At 32.0% G+C, this 23,258-nt stretch overlaps 2 protein-coding genes and 1 pseudogene across 2 annotated transcripts; all 3 read left to right on the top strand.

The window, feature by feature from the left end:
• Positions 1–8,874: 8,874 nt before the first annotated feature.
• On the top strand, positions 8,875–16,609 carry LOC123209473 (mitochondrial fission protein ELM1-like). Its single transcript, XM_044627547.1, has 10 exons — positions 8,875–9,230; positions 10,823–11,058; positions 11,767–11,863; positions 13,375–13,524; positions 13,621–13,746; positions 15,148–15,279; positions 15,367–15,430; positions 15,697–15,790; positions 15,867–15,975; positions 16,104–16,609. Exons 1-10 carry the CDS (start codon positions 9,048–9,050, stop codon positions 16,203–16,205), a joined length of 1,293 nt encoding a protein of 430 aa, XP_044483482.1. The 5' UTR covers positions 8,875–9,047; the 3' UTR covers positions 16,206–16,609.
• Positions 16,610–16,716: 107 nt separating this feature from the next.
• Positions 16,717–18,128, top strand: LOC123209472 (casparian strip membrane protein 2-like). The gene is made up of 3 exons (XM_044627546.1): positions 16,717–17,533; positions 17,605–17,728; positions 17,801–18,128. Exons 1-3 carry the CDS (start codon positions 17,247–17,249, stop codon positions 18,014–18,016), a joined length of 627 nt encoding a protein of 208 aa, XP_044483481.1. The 5' UTR covers positions 16,717–17,246; the 3' UTR covers positions 18,017–18,128.
• Positions 18,129–20,088: 1,960 nt separating this feature from the next.
• Positions 20,089–22,372, top strand: LOC123205577 (annotated as a pseudogene).
• The last annotated feature ends 886 nt before the right edge of the window (positions 22,373–23,258 follow it).

Consider the following 23,258-nt stretch of genomic DNA (forward strand, 5'->3'; position numbering starts at 1 on the left):
TGCCACTTGTACTTGCATATGTCAAACAAAAACCATAATGTTTATATACTATTCGGTGAATTAATTTTCCTTCTATCATTTCCTCTATTTGATCAAAGTGCTTCCACATTATTGACATGTGTTTTCTTTTTCTTTCTATTAAATAATGCGAACCTATACCTGTATCATTTTCACCGGTTGGTGTTCCACCAATTTAGATAATATCATCAGCACTAGCATGATAATATTCAAGTAGATTGAATTCATTTGACATTAAATCCATTTATAATATTTTTTAGTAATAAAATTGAAATAAAAATAAAATTATAAACACAAAGAATTATTATTTACAAATTCAAATAGTTTTCGAAAGAGAGTTGATGAGAGAAAATGAGATTGAAAATATATTGAAAGAATTGAGATTGAGAAATTAAGAGATTGAGAGATTTGTAAATAAAATTGAAAATGAAAAAGAGTTGGATTGGTTTATATAGAGAAAAATTAATTAATTAATTAATTAAAAAAAATAAACAAGGCTTTTGCCTTTGTGGCAGAAGTCGTTTTGGCTTCTGCCATCTATTTGTGGCAAAAGTCTCATTTGCTTCTGCCTAGACATGTTAATTAGGTAGGGTCAAATAGAGGTCTGACCCAAAACATGATATTTAAGCCCAGTCCAAAAAGACTCGATTCGACATTGTAGTGTATCAGGCCTGATCTATGGACTTTCAGGTCGGACTATAGGTTTTAATAGTAAACCTATTAATTGGCTCAATCTGGCCTTTCACTATTTAAAAAAGTAAAACTTAAAAAAAAATTGTTTTTCCTCATGGCAGAAGCAACTGAGACTTCTACCACAAATATATGGCAGAAGCTAGAAAGGTTTTTACCACAAAGGCAAAAGGCCAGTAGTCGTTGTTTAATTTTTTTAAATTTATTTATTCATTTATTGTTATCTATATAAACCAACCCAACTTTTCTTTATTTTCAATTTTATTTATAAATCTCTCAATCTCAATTTTTTTTCATTATAATATCAGTCTCATTTTCTCTCATCAACACTCTTTTAGAAACTATCTGAATCAACAAATAATAATTCTTGGTATTTATAATTTCATTTTCATTTCAATTTTATTATTACAAAATATTACAAATAGATCTAATGTCAAATGAATTCAATCTATTTGAATATTATCATATTGACATTGATGATATTATTGATGATGCACAAAATGAAATTGGTGGAGCACCAATAAATAAAAGTGGTACAGGTACAGTTTCGTATTATTCGACAGAGAGAAAAAAAACAAACGTCAATGGTGTGAGAGCACCTCGATCAATAGCGGAAACGATAAAAGAAAAATTAATTCCCCGAGCAGTATGTGAGCATTATGGTTCTTGTTTGATATGTGCAAGTACAAGTGACATGGACATCTTCACCAACACATTACTTATTATTGTAAAAAAATTTTACATGAGCTCAAAGGACAAAAACACATTGCATTTACCCCATCACAGTCAATTGGTCCCAAAGCTAGTTCAGTAAGAGGTCTGAGTGATTTTGAACATATGCGAGAAATGTCAGTTTTCACATACGATCAAATGAAGATGCGAGACTATATGACCAAATGTGTAGTTGCTTCTGATCAACATTTTAGTTATACAGAAGATGAAATTTTAGAATTGATTATGCAAAATAATGTTCAACCAATATTTAGAAGAATTCTTAGGTTAACTCTTAGGTCAAACATCCTGAGAAATTATGAGTTAATGAAATTAAAAGTTATTAGAGAATTAAGTAATTTTAATGGTGTTATTTTAATAACTTTTGATTTATGAATGGCTACAAATCAAGATATAGGGTATCTTTGGCAACTACCTATTATATTAATTCTAATTAGCAATTATGCAAAAAAATTATTACATTTAGAAATTTAGAATATCCGCATAATAGTTTTACAATTTATCTTACATTAGCAAATATTTTTTAGGAATATAAAATTAATAATTCTATTTTTTCAATTACTTTTGATAATGCTAAAAATAGTGATAGAGTTATTGAATATATGTATAATTATTTATCTCCTCTATTTAATGGAAAATTTTTTCATATAAGGTGTGCATATCATATTATTAATTTAATAGTTCAAGAATACTTGAGTTTGACTAAAAAACATATACAAGTAATTAGACATGTCATTGCACACATTTTGACATCCCCATTACAGGTACAAGCATATTATCAATTATTAAATCAATGAGGTTGAGAAGAAAAAAATTATAAGTAGATACTAAAATTAGGTGAAATTCAACATACCTCATGTTGAAAGCTTGCGAAGGGTATGAAGTTCCTATAATACGATACTTTAATACGCAACCAAAAGATTCGACGAATCATGTTTTTTTGACAGATCAAGATTGCGAGATAGTTATGACTCTAATGAACATATTAGAGCCATTAAAGACAACTATGGACTATTGTTCAGGTATGTATTACTCAACAACTTATTCAATAATATATAATATGGTAGAAATAAGTGATATTTTTAAAGAACATAAATCTCATAAGTTTCATCATACTTTCCATAATATATCTAGGCAAATGGAACAAAAATTTAAAAAATATTAGAGTGAAATTCCTTTACTTCATTTTGTGGTCATTCTTTTAGATCCTAGAACAAAAACTAATAGACTACAAAATATATTTGATGTTATTAATGAAAATTTGTCAATTAATAACAATGTTAATGTTGTTGAATATGTTCAAGATTTTTTACTTGATATATATAGTTTTTATGAATAAAAATATGGAAGGATTGGACAAAGTTCTACACCAAAGGTAAGTTCTGGTGGTTCAAACAAAAAAAAGTCACACGTATAGTCTCTTTTGCATAAAGATAAGTAGTATGTTAATCTAAGTACAAATTATAGTCAATTTTGTAGTTATATCAATATTAACTATTATTTAGAAATTATTCAAAGATATAATATTGAAAAATTAGATGTTTTGATATGGTGGAAAAACAAGATAGAAACTTTTCCTATGTTTGTTGGCATGACCCGAAATCTACTAACACTTCTAGTGTCAATTGTAGCATCAGAATCTGCTTTTAATACAAGTAGATGCGTGTTGGATGATAGATGATTTAATTTACACCCAAATATGGTTGAGATGATAATGTGTATGAAGGATTAGGGCAAAACTAATTTCAAAATACAAAATCGTATGGCAAAAAATATCTTTGAAGAATATAAAGATTTAGATATTGAAGATGAGTAACTAAATGGTATAGTATATATATTTTATTTATGTTTGTAATTTATATAGTATGTAAATTAATGTATTTGTACTATGTTATAAACTTATAATATTTTTCATCATGTAATCATAATATTTCTCTACCATAAGTGAGAGATTATAAATAAAATATTCAGGGTATTGTCTTTAATTTTAATAATTGAAAAAAAAATTGTATTTAAAAATTTTAATTAAAATTTTAAAAAAATTTAAATGGGCCAGCTGGATTAAGGGTCGGGCCTTGGGCCTTCAAAGATCCATTGGCCAACCTGGCCCAAAGACCTATTACTGTATAGGCATGAGGCTCGGCCCATTGACATGTCTACTTCTACCACAAGCAGGAGCAAATTTTTTTAATTTTTATTTTTTTAAATAGTGATGAGCTGGATTAGGCCATTTTATAGGATTAATATTAAAACCCATAACCCGATTCGAAAGGCCCATAGGCGAGGCTCGACATGCTACAGTGTTAGGTTGGGTCTTTTAGACTGGGTTAAATATCGTGTTTTGAGTCAACCCTCTATTTGGTCTGACCTAATTTACATGTCTAGTATGACCCATTAATTATTCTTCAAACTAATCTATTAATAATATAGAGCAATAAGCTTATCACTCACCTTGACACCACAAAAATAAACTAAAAAACAAATTAATTTATTCCTATAAAGTCGTCTTTCATTTGAATTTTATTCGGAATCACTTGATCATAGACAACCATCTTTCTTTCCATTTCTTAAGTTTTAGAAGCAATTGATGAGAAACTTTGCTATATTAAAAGCAAATTTGAAGAATTTGGACTTTAGACTCTTTGTGATAAATTTTTATTTTATATCTAATATTAAATTCTTTAAAATTATAAATACATTTTTATAATTTGAGGTCGATTTCAATTCCTCCTTGAGATACTTATCCTCTCTTTGAAGTAGTTGAAGAGGAAAATATTAAAAGATTGTTCTTTCTTTTGTGCTTCATCAATATACTTTAGAAGAGAAGTTTGTTACAAAATGACTACATTAAAATAATAAGAACAAAAGAAAAATAGTGGGAAAATAATATTTACAGGTAACTCATGGATTGACCCATACTCATAAGATCTGGTACAAGTTTTAAAAATCATTACCCTGTATAAATTTATCCATTTTCAATCCACATCCATTTTATATATACTCATTTTTATCTAACTCGTATTCGGCCCACCCACCCATTTGCTAGATCTAGTTTTATGTGAGTCCCTCAGTTATAATGATTAAAAATTAAAAATTAAAAATATAAGAGTGAATTACATTTTCCACCCAAGTTTTGGCCAAAAACATTTTTCCATCTATATATAAATCATTCTTTTTCATCCCATATCCTCACATAGTGAAATGAAAATAAATTATCATATTATCCCTAATCATTTCACTTTTTAAAGTTATCATATTATTTTAAAAAATAAAAAAAATTATAATTATAATTACATTCATTTCATAAATTTAAGATATTTTATAAAGTTCAGATATATAAAAAATTATTTTATTATATAATCAGTTTTGAAACAATATGACTCATTACATATTTTGGGTAAATCAAATGTGTTAAGTCAACCCAAAAAACTTCTAAATCGAGTTAAAATTAAAAATTTTTAACATGATTACATATTAAGTCAGGTTGGTGTACAGGGTCTTTGACCATAAAAGTAATGTTTAACATCAATAGACATCATTCATATTGGAAGAATTCCAAACAGTTACAATGCATAATAGAGAAGTTGTAAAAGAAAAACATAATACACATTTCAAGTTTTATTGTGTGATAGAATACAAATTTGGTCTTTTCAACAGGAAAATGTAAAAATTTAGTTCCTTTATATAACATCGTTCTCTAAATACATACTCTTAGATGAAATATAAACCTGAAGAGACATGTCAAACTTAAACTTTGACTAACATATAATAGATATAGCATGATATAACAATACTTAATCAAACATGTGTGCAAAAAGTATAAACCGAAATCAACTAAATAACATTAAATGCATCGATAATTGAAATAACATTATCCCATCAATCTCATGCAACAGCTTGAGTTGAACCGCTAGCTCTTTGTATGCCCCACAACTTACCTCTTCGACTTGCAAAATCACAAAAAAGAAACACTTGAATGGAAATAACTCAATAAATAGGTGACCTATCAACACCTTGCACACAAAATCTCAAAAGCTATTGTGTTCTACTACTATCTCTATATGTGGTCACTAATTGATTTTTTCCCAACATTCTTCTATGCCTATCTATTTCAACTTGGCACCCTTGTGAATAGATAATTGTTGCCTAAGTTGAACTTGACATATATGATATTATGTGAAAGCATACAACATCATAGATTTCCTTTTTCTATTGTTGGTCAGGCTTCAAGTTACTATTATTGATTCCCTAGTCACATAAGAAATTTGATTACAGTCCCTTTCTTACCATGTATGCATAGTGAGGAAACTAATTAGATTATCATCTTTAGATGACCCACACCATGAGTGCATACATGATTCATCTCACTAACCATGCGAGGAAACTAACTAATGCCACTTTCCCTTACTATTCACACATAAACTGAAGTGATTGACTAACAAGCCTTGACATTAAGTGTATGATGTATATTATGGGTATCTCACTCTCTCTTAACCTTATTGCTTTCACATATGTCACTTTTGCACACAACTAGTTACTATCTCGATGTACATCACTTTTCTTAAATTTCTATATTTTCGATCCGAATCTAACTTATCAGGTTTATATTGTCATCCACATAGTCAAATACACCTAATTTAGCTAGCTATCTTAGTTTGCCTTTGTTAAGATCTCTCTAGGGTAATATTGTCTTTCTACACTATTTGAATAGGCGTGCCTAACCCTTGCTCTTCGTGCATTTCACTTAACCTATGCTTAGGTGTTCGCCCCTACTAAGAACGAGCGTTCATTTGCTCTATTTAGGGCTGGATTCGAGCTCAGCTCGTAGCCAGCTCGGGCTCAGCTCGGTTTTTTTATAGTCGGCTCAAGCTCGACTCGAGCCAAACTTGGTTCGGCTCGAGTTCAGCTCATTTTCGGTTCGGCTCGTTTACAGCTCGGCTCGGCTCATTTTTCATATCAAAACGACACCGTTTTGTATATATATATGGATAAAAAAGATATCGTTTTGTATAAAAAATTTTAAAAAAAAATTACCGAGCCAGCTCGAGCTCGATCGAGCCTAGAGCTCGGCTCGTTTTGGGCTCGAACCGAGCCGAGCTGAGCTCGAGCTCAAGCTGGCTCGACTCGAATCCAGCCCTAGCTCTATTGACTAAAAACATACTAGTGTCGTTAAATCTTATACTCATAATCACAATCGTCCTTCCCTATAGTGATTATTCATTCTAAAACCCCATGAATGAATATGCATCTTATACCACACGATCATTCAAACTAAAACCCTAGGACAAACGTGTGTTTAATGCACGAGAAACTATCATCATAATTAAGGATGAACGGACATCCTTGCTATGGAGGATGATTGTTCATCAATGTTTGGAAATCCTTAACTTGCTGGCTTTTGCATATTTAGGGTAACCAATAACAAATCTAACATATTCAAAGCATGTTATAGCATACTAGTTCATCCTTAACATATTTTTAGCTTTTGGAAATTAATAATCGCAAATCAACTACTCAAGTCACGAGATTCATCATCCAACAATCATGTTCCATCAACATATAAACATGTACACATAATTAGTATGTAGATCTTATATTCTCTAAAATCATTCTTTATCATTACCATAAACCATCACCATATATATCATGCTTTTGATAAATCACAACAACACTAACTCAAAATCACAATAATCAAATAAAACATTCAACTAGTTCAAAGAGGGTGAGGTCATCTACTTACTTGCCCGTTGTCTTAGCAACAATCTTTATGTGGCAATTGGACTCCCGATACTCCAAATACCTTTACATGTTTTATGGTCTCTCTCTTTCTCTTTCTCTGTGTGTGTTCTCTTATTTGTTATTTTGCCTTTTAAAATTGCAAAGTGTAAAATTAGCCAAACAACCTTCCACTTCTTTTTATTATGATGAAATAACACCATGAATGATCATGCACTCCCTAGCACAGTCGTCCATTCAATCACCCAATTAAAGACATGTCTCAAAATCATCAGGAAACGAATTTGTATCCAATTCAAAATTGTTGAACATATGCATGAGCATGCATACCAAACATACATTACCATTTATCCGTAACACTTATTCATTTTCATGTGCTCAACACAAAATGACCATTTTGCCATTCATAAGGCATGTAAAAATGTACACCCCTGTGGTGCACAACTATCCCTACCTTAAATCAACACATATTGAATTCAGTTCATATAAATTCAAAAAAAAAGATTAAAATACCCTTGTACATATCCGAAGGTGTTACACTTTGATAGATTTAAAAAAAACAACAAAATTCATTCAATCAACAATTGTTCACATAAGTTTTAAGATTGTATATGTCGGCCTTTAAATTGTCTTAGTCATTAATTATGAATTAAAATAAAAATCCAAGTCATTAATTTTAAAGATGTTAGAGATTAGACTAATTTTATGTAAGAGACTACAAATTTGATCCTTTCAATTGGAATATTTGAAAGTTTGATCCCTTTTTATAAAAAAAACAAAAGGTAAAAATATGATAACTCAATATCTCCTAGGGTGGTTACTAGTATTTCCTAAAACTTTTGATAGTTGGCCCCGCTGAATTGTATGGAACTACCCCTACAAAATTCCAATAACTTTTTAACAATCTCAGTCAGACCCAATCTATAAAATAAAATTTTGGAACACCCCTTCTTATACATGCGAGGCCTAAACCCTTTACATCTCGACTAAATAATATCTTAATAAATTTTATTACTTATAATCCAACACAATAATTATTTATACTTATCAATTTTTATCATATATAATAATAATTTGATTATATCTAATAATTTGGTAAATAATTTATCTTTGGGATAATTTTTATTTTTTCAAATAAAAAATTACTCAAATCAGTTGCCTATATTGTAACTTAAAAGCATCAAGATGAAAGTGAAAGTAAAAATTTCCTCAATTATACTTGTTATACACGTTTGTGGTCGGAGAATGTGTCTTCATAAAAAATCGTCTAAATTTGAAGCTAAATTGACGAAAAATGTGTGGATTTTTGTTGTTCGAAGCCTATTCGACTAAGTCTTTTTATCTTCGGGCTTTGTTGACTTCATTTGGTGTCATCAATGGTAGCACAAGAAGACACATAGAAGGCTGGTTGACGCCATAACTGGCTGGTTGTCATTGTCGTAGTTGCTGGAGTTTGCAACAAACCCAAGGGATTGGGATGACGGAGGAGAAAGAAGTTATTTTTTAAGGTTAAGGTTGAAAGTAAAATGTGAATTTTTAAAATCTACAAGAAAAAATGTGAAATGTGCTTTGGCCGTCATAACTTTTTTGGAAACTTATTTACGTTTTATTAATATATTTTCATACATGGTCATCTTTAATTAAAAAAATTAATTAAGAATTACAAAAAATAGTTGAATAAGCTGAATAGGTTAGACTATTACGCAACGAGAAGAAAATTAAGTCGAGTAAACTGAAATAAGAAAACGAGTACAAATCGAACTTGGAGTTGTCAAAGCCAACCTCTCAATGAAACCAACGCCAGTTTCCTCTCCAATTAGCTTGTTTACAATCAATTATTAAACTCTGAACTGAATCCTAAACCCCAACCCATGAGGCCGATAAGGCTTCCAGAACCCCCCAGTCCCACCCGTGGTGTGCCGGAGATCTTTTCCGGCGGTGCATACTCTGTCATCAGACGGGCTGTTATTATCGGAAACGGCTCTCCCGGTTCGGAGAATCAGTCCCTCGGGTTGGTCCGCGCTCTCGGTCTCACTGATAAGCACGCTTTATATGTAAGTTTATTGATAGATCTTAAAACTAGTGTAATTTGTTATTTATTTGCTTTAATCTTGTGGTTTAGTGATCAAATATCTTGAAATTAAACAACAGAGGGTTAAAATAATGCAAACAAAATTAAACGGTTAAGTTGTTGAGGACTCAATTGGGTAAACTGTAATGTTAAGGGGAAAAAAATGGACATGAGTGATGTGGATGATATCATACTTAGAATGTTTTCAGCTAGGTTGGTGATGTTTAGCCTTCTGAAAATGGTATTATGCTTTAAGAGCTGGAAAATTTTGGGGAGCCCAAGTTTCTAGAATGTGTGTTGCTTTATTTTTTGATAGAGTCAACTATGTAGCCGTATTTAGGCAAGAGTACCCTTGGCCTGTATGAGAGGTGGCTACTGTTCTGGATTTGGCTGTGGATTTAGTTTTTAAAGTAGATTACTTTTGTCTTTCTTAGCCCTTAGACTTTTAATAAAAGATCTTAAGGCAACAATTGTGCAAGATCTTGGGATTGATTTGTAAGGACATTAGCATGTCGATGAGGGAAGTAGCTTTCAAATTTTTGAAAGACTTCTTGGCCAAACGTACAGCTCTCAGCTCAATGTTCTAACATATTACTTTGGTCATGTTCCTCCTTTAGTGCTGATGAGGCTAGAGAAGCTTTAAGTGGATTTTCATTGGTATGGAATGAAAGTTAAGTGCATAGAGCCTTTTTAAGTGGCATGAACTTATTATGACTGAAGGCATGAGATGAGAAGAATAATCTATGTCTCCCAATAGAATTAACCATTTACAAACCCTTTAATTACAATTCAACCTTTAAATGTCATTGTCACTCATGTTTGACTCTTTCTTCTCCTTAACAGTTCACTCATCAGATTTAATGCTTCCTGATCAATTAAGATGTCTCTAGTTGGCATTTTTGCTGTGCTTATACTGTCTTTTAACATGGATGTAGGCTTACTTGTATTTTTTGTCATATAAAAATTTTGATATGATTTGAATTCACACAACCTGAATTCTTTGAAATATTGCTTGTGTTTTGCCATGTAAATCCTAATATGATTTTGACTTATATGTAAGAGCTTTGATCAAATTGTGCTTTCCTCCCCTGGTTGACAAGAACTCTTTCGTAGGTTTTCCTTTTCTAGTTTATGTTATCCAGTTAGATTGTAATGATAATTTGACTTAACATTGGTTCTTGTGTAATGTGAAAAATTCAATATAAATGGCTCTTTTTCTAATGACATGTATGCCAGGGTAACGATGATTAAGAATGTTGGCTTTATTCAAAAGATAAAAGTATCCTAGCTACGACCTTTTGTTAGAGATTTTAAGTGGCTCTCAGTTTAGAATTTGGGGAACACATCAGGGAGAGCAAGGGAATTTTGGGGGACAAAATTAAATAAAATTAATTGCTGGTGTTGGAACTTTCCTTGTTTTGCTTCTTATAATTTATTTAAGGTTACTGCTACTAGACGTAGCCACTATTTTGTAGGCTAGAATTTTTTGTTTTAGTTGCCTAATTTTCTTTTCAAAGCTGAAGTTAATTAATTTTTTCTGAGCTTTCTTATGCTTAATACTGTCATAATATGCAGCGAGTTACCAGGCCAAAAGGAGGAATACATGAGTGGCTTCATTGGCTCCCAGTTTCTCTTCACAAAAAGCTAGATTATGTCATGAGGCTAATTTTTGGTTACTCAAGAGTTTTGCTGACATCTCGAGGGGAGAAACTTGTGCCTTTACCTTTGGAAAATGGCAGTGCAGGTTTATCATCTGTACTTGAAGCTAATGTGAATCAGATTGTGACTATGGCTCGTGATACATATGAAAAGTATGCCGTTTTCTGACTATTTATTATTGACACCTTTCTATTTATGCACAACTAATGTGTTAAGATAGACTTGGCTGAAACCAATTTTATGCTCAGTGTTGTGACTGTATATTGATTTTGAAATTTCTGTTTGGTTTGAGCTGGGGCTTGATAGCAATAGCTTCATTTAATTATGTTCAGCAATGATCGTGGACGTGTACACCTAAAAAAGATATTTCTAATAGATGCTCTTAATACATTTTCTGTTTTTATTTGTTGGAAGAACACTCCCAAAGAAACAGAGAATTGAGGATTTCAGGTTCATATAACAAAGTATATACAATTAGTATGGGCTTTAGAAGTAAGAAGAAAATGGCTAGGCAATCAAGTTCTTTCATCTGCAAAGCGAAAAATGTTTTTGAGAAGGAAAAATTGTTTTTGACTGCGGGAAACCATAGGCCATTAATTTTCCTAATGGTAGTCTTCCATAACATATATACACATTTTAGAGTGGGAAACCCCCAAACTCTTCGTGCCCTTCATACTCTTTAACAAGACAATCAAATGTACCCCAGAATGTCTGTGGCATATTTGTTTTAAGGCTACCAAATTAATTTTATGGAACTTTTTCTTTTATTAGCCAAATCTGGCATTTATCAAGTTAAGATTCTGGAATATGCCTTTACATCCTTGGTCAAGCATAATAATGTTTTCAGTTAATTTTTCCAGGGATGGCCCTTTACTGGTAGTTGCATCTGGCAGAGATACCATTTCTATTGCAAGCTCTATAAAACGTTTAGCATCTGAGAACGTATTTGTTGTTCAGGTTTGTTAGTGGGCCTTATTATTGTTTCTGTTTTGTGGTTGACCAAGTATTCTACTTCATTAAAAATTAAAGGTCTGTTTGGTAAGGATTTGGATACATATTTGTTCTGAAAACGAGGTATACAACAAATTTTGAGGAAATGCATTTATGACAACATTTTTGAAACAGTGTCTGGATACAATTTAAAAAACTGTGTTAAGTCTGAAAACAGAAAGAAGTGGTTTTCTTTGTTTTCTATTTAGTTCTGAAACTATTACATTAACGAAATCTAATATTAAATATATTGAGAATAAAACTCATATGGTTGGATTATATCTTAGTTTGAATTTTTTTGAAATAGTTTTTTAAGTGCTTCAATTTTAGGTGTTTATCCAAGAAGATATTGATTCTTATGCATGATTAATTAATCAATGCCACAGTTATTTTTGTTATGCTTAGATTAGGCCGTATCTTATAATGTTTTGGTTAGGAAAGCAAGTTCATTAATGAATTTTCTTTGTTAATTGAACTGATGGGGATCAGGAAAGGGAGAGGAAGCAAGAAATGGTAGAAATTATAGATGGATAGAAATGATAGACTTGAGGAGAGGAAGCAAGAAAGAGGAGATATAATACAAGAATAGAAATGATAGACTTGAGGAGAGAAAAGAAAAAAGTGGAGAAGTGATAAAAGAATAGAAAGGGAAAGAAAGCATCTTTATTATCAATTTGTATTTTTGAGTAATCCCACAATAATAAATTTGGCATTCTTTTAGTGAGCCAATTCATAAATAAATTACAGAAACAAATACTTAGAAAATAACATAACTATATAGGAGGAAATAAATTCTCTCCCTGATAGGAAATAAGATCAATCTGAAGAAGTTTTCTTTAATTTAAACTAGGAAGAATCTAAAAACAAATCTTAGAGGTCACTAAGGATCCCTCGTGTCTGTCCTACATCAATCACAGTCGTAAATTTTATATTAATAATGTGGTACAAAATTGTCTTACAAAAGCACAATTATATAAAAAAAGTCTTACACTACTAACAATGGCTTCCCAACAGAACCTAGGGGACTCAGCACAATCACTGAAGAAACAGTCATAAATACAACTGTCTGGAGATTATTCATTCATGCATGAAAACTATTCACCATTGAATGAGACACATTTTTTATTCTATTGATCAAATGGATGCGTCATCTTTAGGGCTAGTCAGTTGTAGGGTTTACAAGTAACTTCTTGGTTCTATTGGTTCTTTTGTCTTTTCTCTCTTTTATAGTGAGTTTCCCTATGGAAAAGAGTGCATCTATTATTCAAAAATACTTTACATCCACTCAGTTCTGTAAATAACATTTTATAGTATTGCTGCCACTTATAGGAGATTTGGTAGTACAATATACGACAATATGTCTGCCCTAATGAGTATATAAACTCTCAAATTTTCATTGAAAATAAAAATATTCAAGTTTTGTCTTTATATTTCTATCGTCACTACTTAATTTATTTATTTAATTATTCTATTTGCAGATACAACATCCTAGGGTACATTTGAATAGATTTGACTTGGTGGTCACCCCTCGTCATGATTATTATCCTTTGAGTCCTGAAGCACAAGAGAAAATTCCACGATTTCTCCGGAGTTGGATAACTCCACGTGAGCCTCCTGAGAAGAATGTGGTATGTATCATTGTTGTATATGGTCCTTTTATGAGGAACTATAGCTTCTTCCTAGCACTGAAGTTTTTGGCCCCTGCTGTGGACTTTTGAATTCAGGTCCTTACTACAGGAGCTTTACATCATATTGATTTTGCTGCATTACGCAGTGCAGCAAGTGCATGGCATGACGAATTTGCACCTTTGCCAAAGCCCTTAGTTGTGGTCAATATTGGGGGCCTACTGGTAATTTCTTGATGCTTTAATTCTTTTATGTTACATGAACTGACCGGTATTTACTCTGAAATCTTAGTCGCAGTGTGGTATTATATTACAAAATTATTTTGGTAATATTAATTTGAAATTTTGAAGTAAGAAATTGAATATTCTGTTTTTAAGTTTAGAGAAGCTGTTTGATGTGACTTTTGAGGATAGTTTGTTCACTTATCTGTAATTATTTTATCAATAAATTATATATTTTCTTTGTTTCTTCGCAAAAAAGAATGCTTTATGTTTACTTTTTTGAATATAACATTCTGGAAATGAGAACAATGAAACGTGTTCAGTTGAGTTTTATGAAGTTGAAATTCTATATTTTAATATATAAAATTCTTCTTCATATATTTAGAAATCAAATTGAAATTACTTGTAAAAGTTTATGAGAATTCAATCAGTGGCATGTGTTTTTTTATTTTGAAAAATAAAATACAGAAAAATGGAGAAAACTATATAAGGTATTGTCCTTTCTTTTCTTCTGTTTTCCTTTTTAAAATTAAAAAAATGAATATTCATTCAGACATTGGGCTTGACACAATACAAAATCTTAAGCATTCAAATAAAGCATAAAGAAACTATAAAACAATGTTATATGTACACATTGTCGAGTATACAATTGGATAGATAGTTGATGTGTCATTATATGATTGAGTGTTATTTTATCCCTAATTCAAATTCACCTAGTGATATAATGATACATCAGCTGTGTACTCAAAAATGTGTGCACATAGTTTTATTGTAAACAATAATAAGCCTCCGATCAAAAGTGTATAATTGTGATCAAACCTAAGTTTAGACAGAAGAATTCCAACATCAAGTACCAAATAATAATTCTGTGTCAACAATTCTGTGTATGACATGAGGGATGTGAACTTAAGATCTTTGGGTTTGATATATTAAGAGTTGACCCAAAAAGTTAAGATCGTTGTTATGGACAAGCTGTGGTACATACTTGTATATTGGCAATGCATAAAGTCAATTTCAGCCATAATTTACTATGCTTACATTGCATCTCCTCCACAGTCCAATGTCTAGCTTCCCTTTTATGGTGTATAATGATGCTAAGACATGCTGAAACACATGAAAACTAATAAACAATATATAAAACCGTTAGTATGGATGTTTTACTACCCTATCGTCATTTGGAGGCCATTATTTTACCATGCAATATAAAAAGTGTTAGTACATCAAGTCATTGGCATGGACATTATACTAGCCTATCCTCATTTGGCTGGCATTCTTTTAACCAAGTAAAATAAAAATGTATGTGCTGAAACTTGTCCTTAAGATATCTCACATGGTATGATTGGCTTGATGTTGCTCTTCTTGTGGAACTATCATATGAGAATTCTGTATGTTTATCTGATTTAGTGCCCAAAATTTTTCACAGGCCATTGTCGATATGGTTCAGATCTTGCAAAGCAGTTAACGTCCAGTCTTCTCAGTGTCTTTGTGAGCTGTGGGAGCATCAGAATATCCTTCTCTAATAGAACACCTGAAAAGGTTTCAATGCAATATATATGTTAATTTTGTCATTAACTTTTATAAGAGATAGTGCTTATTAGTGTTCTTCGGCAATCATTGTCACAGGTATCAAAGATCATTATCAAAGAACTTGGAAATGATCCAAAAGTTTACGTCTGGGATGGCCGAGGTACCTTCAATTGTTTGAAATTTTTCTTGTGATAAAATCTAGAATAATACTGCATTTGCACTCCTTTTCTGCAAATTTTTGTATACAGATGGATGTAGCACATAATGAATTAAAATGTGGAAGTAAAATAGTCAATGCAATTGATAAGAATGAATAGTGTGACAATAAATTACTATTGTAAACTCACTTGGATGTATAGATTGTGTGTAATGTTACTCTAAAACATATAATGAAGTGGAATGGTTATTTAATGTTATGGATTGCAGAGCCAAATCCACACATGGGAAATTTAGCTTGGGCTGATGCTTTTGTCATCACCGCGGATTCAATCAGTATGATAAGTGAAGCTTGCAGCACTGGGTATGTACCAGGCAATTTTGTCCTGTTCTTATAATGATTTGAATACTAGTTTATATTTTCAATGACTTATTTGCAGGAAACCTGTGTATGTTATGGGAGCTGAGCGCTGTACATGGAAGTTTGCAGACTTCCACAAGTCTTTGAGGGAGCGAGGAGTGGTTCGGCCTTTTACAGGATCTGAGGATGTAAGTAAATTGTGAATTACATGGCGAAGCTAAACCAAAGTTCAGTTATTCCCTATAACAGAGTAGATGTAGTTCTGATGTTTAATTTTCCAGGTACCTGAGTGTTTATGTTTATTTATATCTTTCAGATGTCAGAAAGCTGGAGCTATCCTCCCCTTAATGACACTGCAGAAGCAGCTAATCGGGTGCATGAAGCACTTGCAGAGCGGGGTTGGAGATTACGACCATAAGGAATATCTGTTTACAAGATATAGTCACACAGTGGAATCAGATTCTGTTAGAGAGGACATTCCTTTGAAAATTTGTTTTGTTACAGCACATATAGGAATACCGACTGCAAGCATCAATAGCTGTCAGATTGTATTCTTTACCCCCCCAGGGTTTTCAGACATGGCACATGTAGAATAAAGAGTAGCTTCTACTGCGGCTTGTATAAAGAAGAGGGGCTGGCATATTTTTCCAGCTGTACTGAAAGACCTTCCAAAGTTTGGGTTTGACAGTGTTTTTGTTATACCGAAGTGTTTGTTTATGTAAATGCAACTGTTTTACTGAATTACACGAGTTTGATGACACCAGAAGAACAATTCTGATATGGTCAAAGGAAATGCAATTCAGATAGCTACCGATTTCTTTCCCTTCCTCTATTTATTTGCTTTGGTATATTTGAAACAAACAAAAAGGAAGCAGGCAAGTAAAGCAGAATTCTTCGCTGCCATCCTCTGGTAGCCAGAATATTTTCAAGATGGAATTAGGATAGCTCAGTGATCCCATAAATATGCTGCGAAATAAATTGTACATGAACAGTTTTCTTTCGGAAAATTGGTTTGTAAGAATAGATGTTGACCCTGCTACTGCTAGTGCTAAAGAAAGAATATTAAGGAGGTGTGGTTTGATGATGTAATGCATCTTTGACCAGTGCATAATAATCAATAGAAGAGCTAGCTATTCAAGTCTGCTGATTGGTTGATCTCCAATCTTTGTTGTGGTTGTGATTTAAGGATGATTCTTCTTCTTCATACCAGTTAAAAAGTTGGACTTAAAATTGTTATAATCCCTATACACGCATGAATTTGTATGAAGTGGAGCAAGTTAGCCTCTAACAACTCCTCCATAAAGCACCTAACTTCCCTTTATGCTATATTTCAAACAGAACTAACCCATTTCCCAACTCTACTTTACTATATAAAACACTTCACTGCGTGCCATTTCATACCAAGCTCAATTCCCTTCAAGCTAATTACTTAAGCTTCATCTCTCCACAAAATACCCAAATGGATTCAGGGCGCAGTGGAGATTCAACAGTGATAACTATGCCTGAGTCGAAGTCCACTGGTAAAGGAAAGGCTCCTGCAGTTGTCTTGACCACTAGCAAAGCTGCACCACCCCCACCGGGAAGGTGGAAAAAGGGTGTTGCCATTTTCGACTTTGTTTTGAGACTCGGTGCTATTGGAGCAGCTCTAGGTGCCACTGCCGCTATGGGCACAACTGACCAAACTCTGCCTTTCGTCACTCAGTTCTTCCAGTTCCAAGCTGAATATGATGATTTCCCAGTTTTCGTGTATGCATATTATTTCTTGTTACTTGTACCTTCAACGCCCACATATATTTACTAGTTTTAAATGTATGCAGGTTTTTCGTCATTGCAAACGCCATCACAAGTGCATACCTTGTCCTCTCCTTACCCGTCGCCATCGTTTGCATCATTAGGCCTCATGCAGCTGGGCCTCGGCTTCTCCTTCTCATCTGTGACACAGTAAGCTCAATAGTATATATCTGAGATCAGCTTATCTTCATGGTAAAAGTGTACTTATACTTTATGGTTCAGGTGATTACCGGTCTCACCATTGGGGCTGCGGCTGCTGCTGCATCCATAGTGTATTTGGCTCATTATGGGAATCCAAGCGCCAATTGGCTTGCTATTTGTCAGCAGTATGGTGACTTCTGCAAAGGTACTAGTGGGGCTGTGGTGGGATCTTTCATTGCAGCATTCATACTGATGTGCCTCATTATGTTATCGGGTATTGCTCTTGGAAGAAACTAGAGAAGAGGGAAGTTCAATTTCTCATTGGATTTAATTAAATGTAATGTGTTGTATGAATGCTGCAATATAATTCCCCTGCATAAAAGCAGGAGGCTCTCTCATTTTGTGTTTGTATATGGTTTTAAGTGATTAAAGTTGCCTGTGCAAGAGTTGCATCTGATTAAGTACAATTCATAATACTAACAATAAAATTGGATTTACCCCAATGAATATATTCAACTCTCAAACTTGAACTTAAACTCGTTTAGACTCGTTCAAATTAAACTCGATTCGAATCTAACCCTAATTAAACCTTCTAGAATATTCTTTTGCAAACCCACCCAAATTATACTTTCATTTTAAAGCAATGAAGGGAGCCTACCTCTACATTGCCATCTTGTTTATTGTTTCAGTTTTTTATTGCAAACAATGCCATTGATGCATAAAAAATTTTACAATAAAATTGTACAGACAACTAATGACGTATCACCATATGATTAAATATTAATTTATCTTTAATTTTAAATTATCTAATTATATAATGACACATCATTAATTGTGTATAAAAGTTATGCATATAACATTACTCGATATCAATAAAATTTTATGTATAAACAATGATATGTTATAATATAATTTAGTGGTTTTGAATTAAAAATAACGTTATATCTAATTACATAATAATATATCATTATTTATATACAATTTTTTATTTATTATTTACATATATAATACTATTTAATGGATATATATAGTTGTAAGAATTGTGTTTGACAATTTTAATTTCCTTCTGTCTCAAACAACTTTAACAACATTAAACAACAAACACCAACAAAATTCAACAATTTAATATGTAAACCTAAAACCTTATCTTAAAAGAATCTTAAAAATTAAAAAAAAAAAATACATTTAAACCAATATATAATCATAAAATTAATATTAAAAAATATAATATTTTTATAACGTATATTGTATCGTATCGTATAATATATTTTTAAAAATAAAATAATAAAAAATTTTAATTGATACATCTATAAACACTCTTAAAATTTTTAAATTTTTCTTATGTCTATTATGTTATCATTTTTTTTAAAAGACATATTGATTTACATCAATAATATATATTATGTATCAATTTGTATCAATAATATATATCATATCATAAAATATATATCATATCATATAATAATATTATATTATTTTGATACATCTTGCAATACTATGTAAAAAAAAAAAAAAGGGGATATTGAATTTTTTTGCCCAAAAATGACCCACCTATATATTCATATCATATTTTTTTATAATCTAAACATTTTTACTATTTTATTTGTTAGAATACATAAATTATCATTATCTTTAACTTTATAAATATTCATATTTATTATTTTATATGAAATATAATTTACTATTGTTTAATAATAAAAATTTATGTTGTTATATTATTTAATATTATTATAATATAATTGAAGTATTGACGGTTAAAATTAGAAATGAGTTAACGAAAATTTAAATCTGGACAAAAAAAAACACGAAAAAGAAGTTGGTAAGAACACCAAACGTTGACGTTAATATCAATCTATTCTTTATATGTTTTTTATTCAGACACAAATCTTTATCAACTAATTTCTAATTTTAATCTTCAATACTTTAACTATATTATAATAATATTAAATAATATAACAATATAAATTTATAATATTAAATTATGTAATAATATAATATTATAATATTAAATAATAATAAATTATATTTTTATATAAAATCATAAATAAAATTTGTGTGGGATTAAAAATAAAAATAATTTTAATATTTTAATATATAAAATGATAAAAGTGATTAAATTATAAAAAGTGTGAACTCGTTTTCGGAGAAAGAATTCGTTATTAAAAATAAAAACGGAGGAGAATAATGAATTGATCTCTTTCTCTCTCTAACAAGAAGTAAAAAAGCTACACGTGTCCCAATCTCTTTTCGGAACGTCCACCAACTTGGTGTCCTGATCAAGAATTAAATCTACTTTTTATTTCTACGACAGCTACTTCACACGAGTGGAAGCCGCGTGATTCAATCACATCTGAACGAGCCACGTGAACGTTCTGAGACACTCGTCGTCGCTTCGATTAAATTCCACGTCACTACTGACCATCCCTCACCGTTAAAAGCCAGCCTCCCACACTACACTACCATCCCATTCCTTCTTCATTTTCTTCTTTACTTCGCAAGTACGGTTAATATCCCTTCTTTTTTTCTTTTCTTCATTGAAAAAAAAACATTAATTAATTAATTAAAAAAACCTAAAATTCATATCATTTTGCAGATATCTTCACCACGGTTTCAAGATTTTTCTCTACCTGTGGCTCTGTTTTTTCTTTCTGGTGAGTCGCATAAGTTGGTTCTCAGTCAACTCTAGGGTTTTTTATTTTGTTGAATATATGGTGATCGTTGATCGAAGATAACAAAAGAGATTCTTTAGGTTTTTTTCATTTTCTTTTTTTTTTTTAATTTTTGGGGAATTTTTATTGTATTGAGTTAGCCGTTGTTTGGTTGCTGCGAAATGGTAAGAGAAGGGGTGAGAAAAGAACAAATTTGTGGAGTTTGGAATTTGTGTTATTGTTTTAATGTGTGCTGGAAATATGAGAATCTGAGCTAAAGAGAGTGAATAAATTGAATTAGGTACATTCTTTTGAATTTCTTTTTACGTCAGATGATTTGAAAGCAGTTTTGTAATTTATTTTGTCTTGCAAATTGATGAAAATAATCAGTTTATGACTGTCAACTAGTTCTATAGGCGAACTTTCATATTAAATTTGGGTTTGAAACTTTAATCTGCTTGAAATTTGTTGGAATCAATTAAGAGGATTAGGGATTAGTTTGACAAAATTAAGATTCTTTTGTTGATTTCCTTTGTGGAAATGTTTTCTTTTTATTGCAGCTTGGCCTTGTTGAAGGTGAATTTCGTTGAGACTGCTTTTTTCGGGTAAAATTCCACTACTTAGAAAGAGGGTTTTATTGTTTATAATTGGCGGTCTAGGTCTCATGAGAATTGTTAGGGGAATGCAGAGATCGTTTTCTGAGGAGCAGAACAAGGGCAGAGTGCTGGGCTGGAAAAAATCCTTCAACCAAGGAATTGGCATCACCGTACCCAAGGCCAAAACGCGTGAAAAACCCATGATTACTATGGTTTTGGTTCTCTAAACACACGGGTTCTTAAAGGGTGTATCTGAACAAAATAATTAGAGATTATAAACATTGAATTCAATGACTCGAATTTTGGTTCAGCGAGGTTCTGCAGGTGGCTCTTCTTCAAATCAAAAACCGTGCTGGGCCCTCTTCAGCTCAAGGAGAGCCACAGGTTAGCACTTCTCAGGTTCTTTCTTCTGTGAAAGATGATGAAATTGTAGAGCAAGTGTTGGAACAAGTTGTTGGGGATGAGCTTTTGGATAACTGTGGAACTTGTGATAATGAAATTGTGAAGAGTGATGATTTTTTTGGTGAAAACTGTCAATAATGATCACAATGATAGTTCAAGTGAAAAAAATGGTGAGAATGAGAAATTGAATAATGAGGGGAATATGGGTTCAGGGGAATTAATGAAGAGTTTAGGTGGGTTGAGAATGTCAGAGAGAGTTTCAGTTGAGAGTGAAGGTTCAAGTGGTGAGTCTCCACAAATGAGTAGTGGAAATCCACAACCGCCCCCACCTCCTGTTCCACCTCCAAAACCTTGGCATCAAACTCGAATTCAAGAAGATCTGTCTCAGGAAGCTCAAATGTTGGGCGTATTGGACCATCGAGAAGAGCAGTTGCCTGGCCTGTTGTTTCCACAAGGACTTCACCATCTGAATCAAGGCCTTCATCTCCCAGGTCCCATGTCGAAAGTGAGGGGTATAATAGTGCTGATGAGCAGAGTCCTGGATTTGTATCCTCCTATGATGACTTGGTAAGTTTATGATATTATTTAATTAAAATGAACTTGTCATACAATACTATTGTCGATTCATGGCTTTTTTTTTTTTTTTTTTGCAATTGAAATAAACTTTAAACATGTGAAAAGCAACACAGATTTTGTTGTATAGCTTTTTTAAAAAATCTTTTCTTCAGTTCTGCATGTTTTCAAGTAATTCACTTTGTGGGACAATGCTTTTGTTTATTGTTTGGATACTGCAGCTCCAATTGTTTGTTTCACTATTATAACAGTGTCATATTACATTTTTTTAGGAAAGAGAACGTCAGTTTGAGATTGATATCAGGCGGGCAAGAGGTCTTGAAGTCAAGCGAATGCTAGGGGATGGGAATTGTCTGTTCCGTGCTGTCGCAGATCAGGTTTATGGGGACTCTGAATTGTATGATATGGCAAGGCAAATGTGCATAGATTATATGGTAAACCCTTTTTTCCTATTTTTCTTGAATTACATTGGTTATTATCATACGGTTGAGTTTCTGTTGCCTTGATATTATTCCTTTTTTCAGTCATTTGATGCAACTAAATTTCAAAAAGGGTCAATGAATGTTGTTAGATTTATCATTGGAATTATTGATAAAAATGGAGAATTTTCGAAAATTAAAGGTTAAAAAATTGTGTTTCCTTTTTTATTTTCTGACCTAAGCTTGCAAGTTGCATCCTGTGGTTTAGCTAAGAATCTTGCACAACATCTAATTCTTGATAATACTTGTAATATTTAACTGTGTGCATATTGTGTTATATTGTGTTCTGTCTTGGTCTTGCTGACTGCTGTTTGTCAGATGTAATTTCCCATGCTGGCAGGAGGTCTGGTTTGCTTTCCCAAAAAAGTATATATGATTGTAATAGGAATTTCAAACCATGGCTGAAAAAATAGCATAGAAGAAATTAATATTTTTGCCTTAAATGTCTTATCTGGTGGTGTGGGGATACTGGGTATGAGATATTTTCTGAATTAAGCTGTCAGTGGGCCTCATTATGTTGATGACATAGTCAAGACCCTCTATTGGATGAATATGGGGGGTTTTATCTGACTAGGAGAAGATATTAAAGATTCAAACTAAGGGCTATGCCTGTTGTCATGTCTGTAGCATGTTGAGATTGATCAAAGTTCCTTTTTTAACCAGTTTTTGCTTTTGTGGACTCGTTAGAGTTTACTGTTGCATTCCAAAAGAGCTGTGCGTCTACTCTGAAGTTGGATGCTTTATGTTTTCACACATTTGTCATAAAATATGTTCTATCAATAATTTCTCTTTATTGTATTACAGTCTTGGTGTTATTACTTGACTTGCTTTATCTTTTATT

This window comes from Mangifera indica, chromosome 2 (genome assembly GCF_011075055.1).
Source record: "Mangifera indica cultivar Alphonso chromosome 2, CATAS_Mindica_2.1, whole genome shotgun sequence".
Classification (NCBI taxonomy): domain Eukaryota; kingdom Viridiplantae; phylum Streptophyta; class Magnoliopsida; order Sapindales; family Anacardiaceae; genus Mangifera; species Mangifera indica.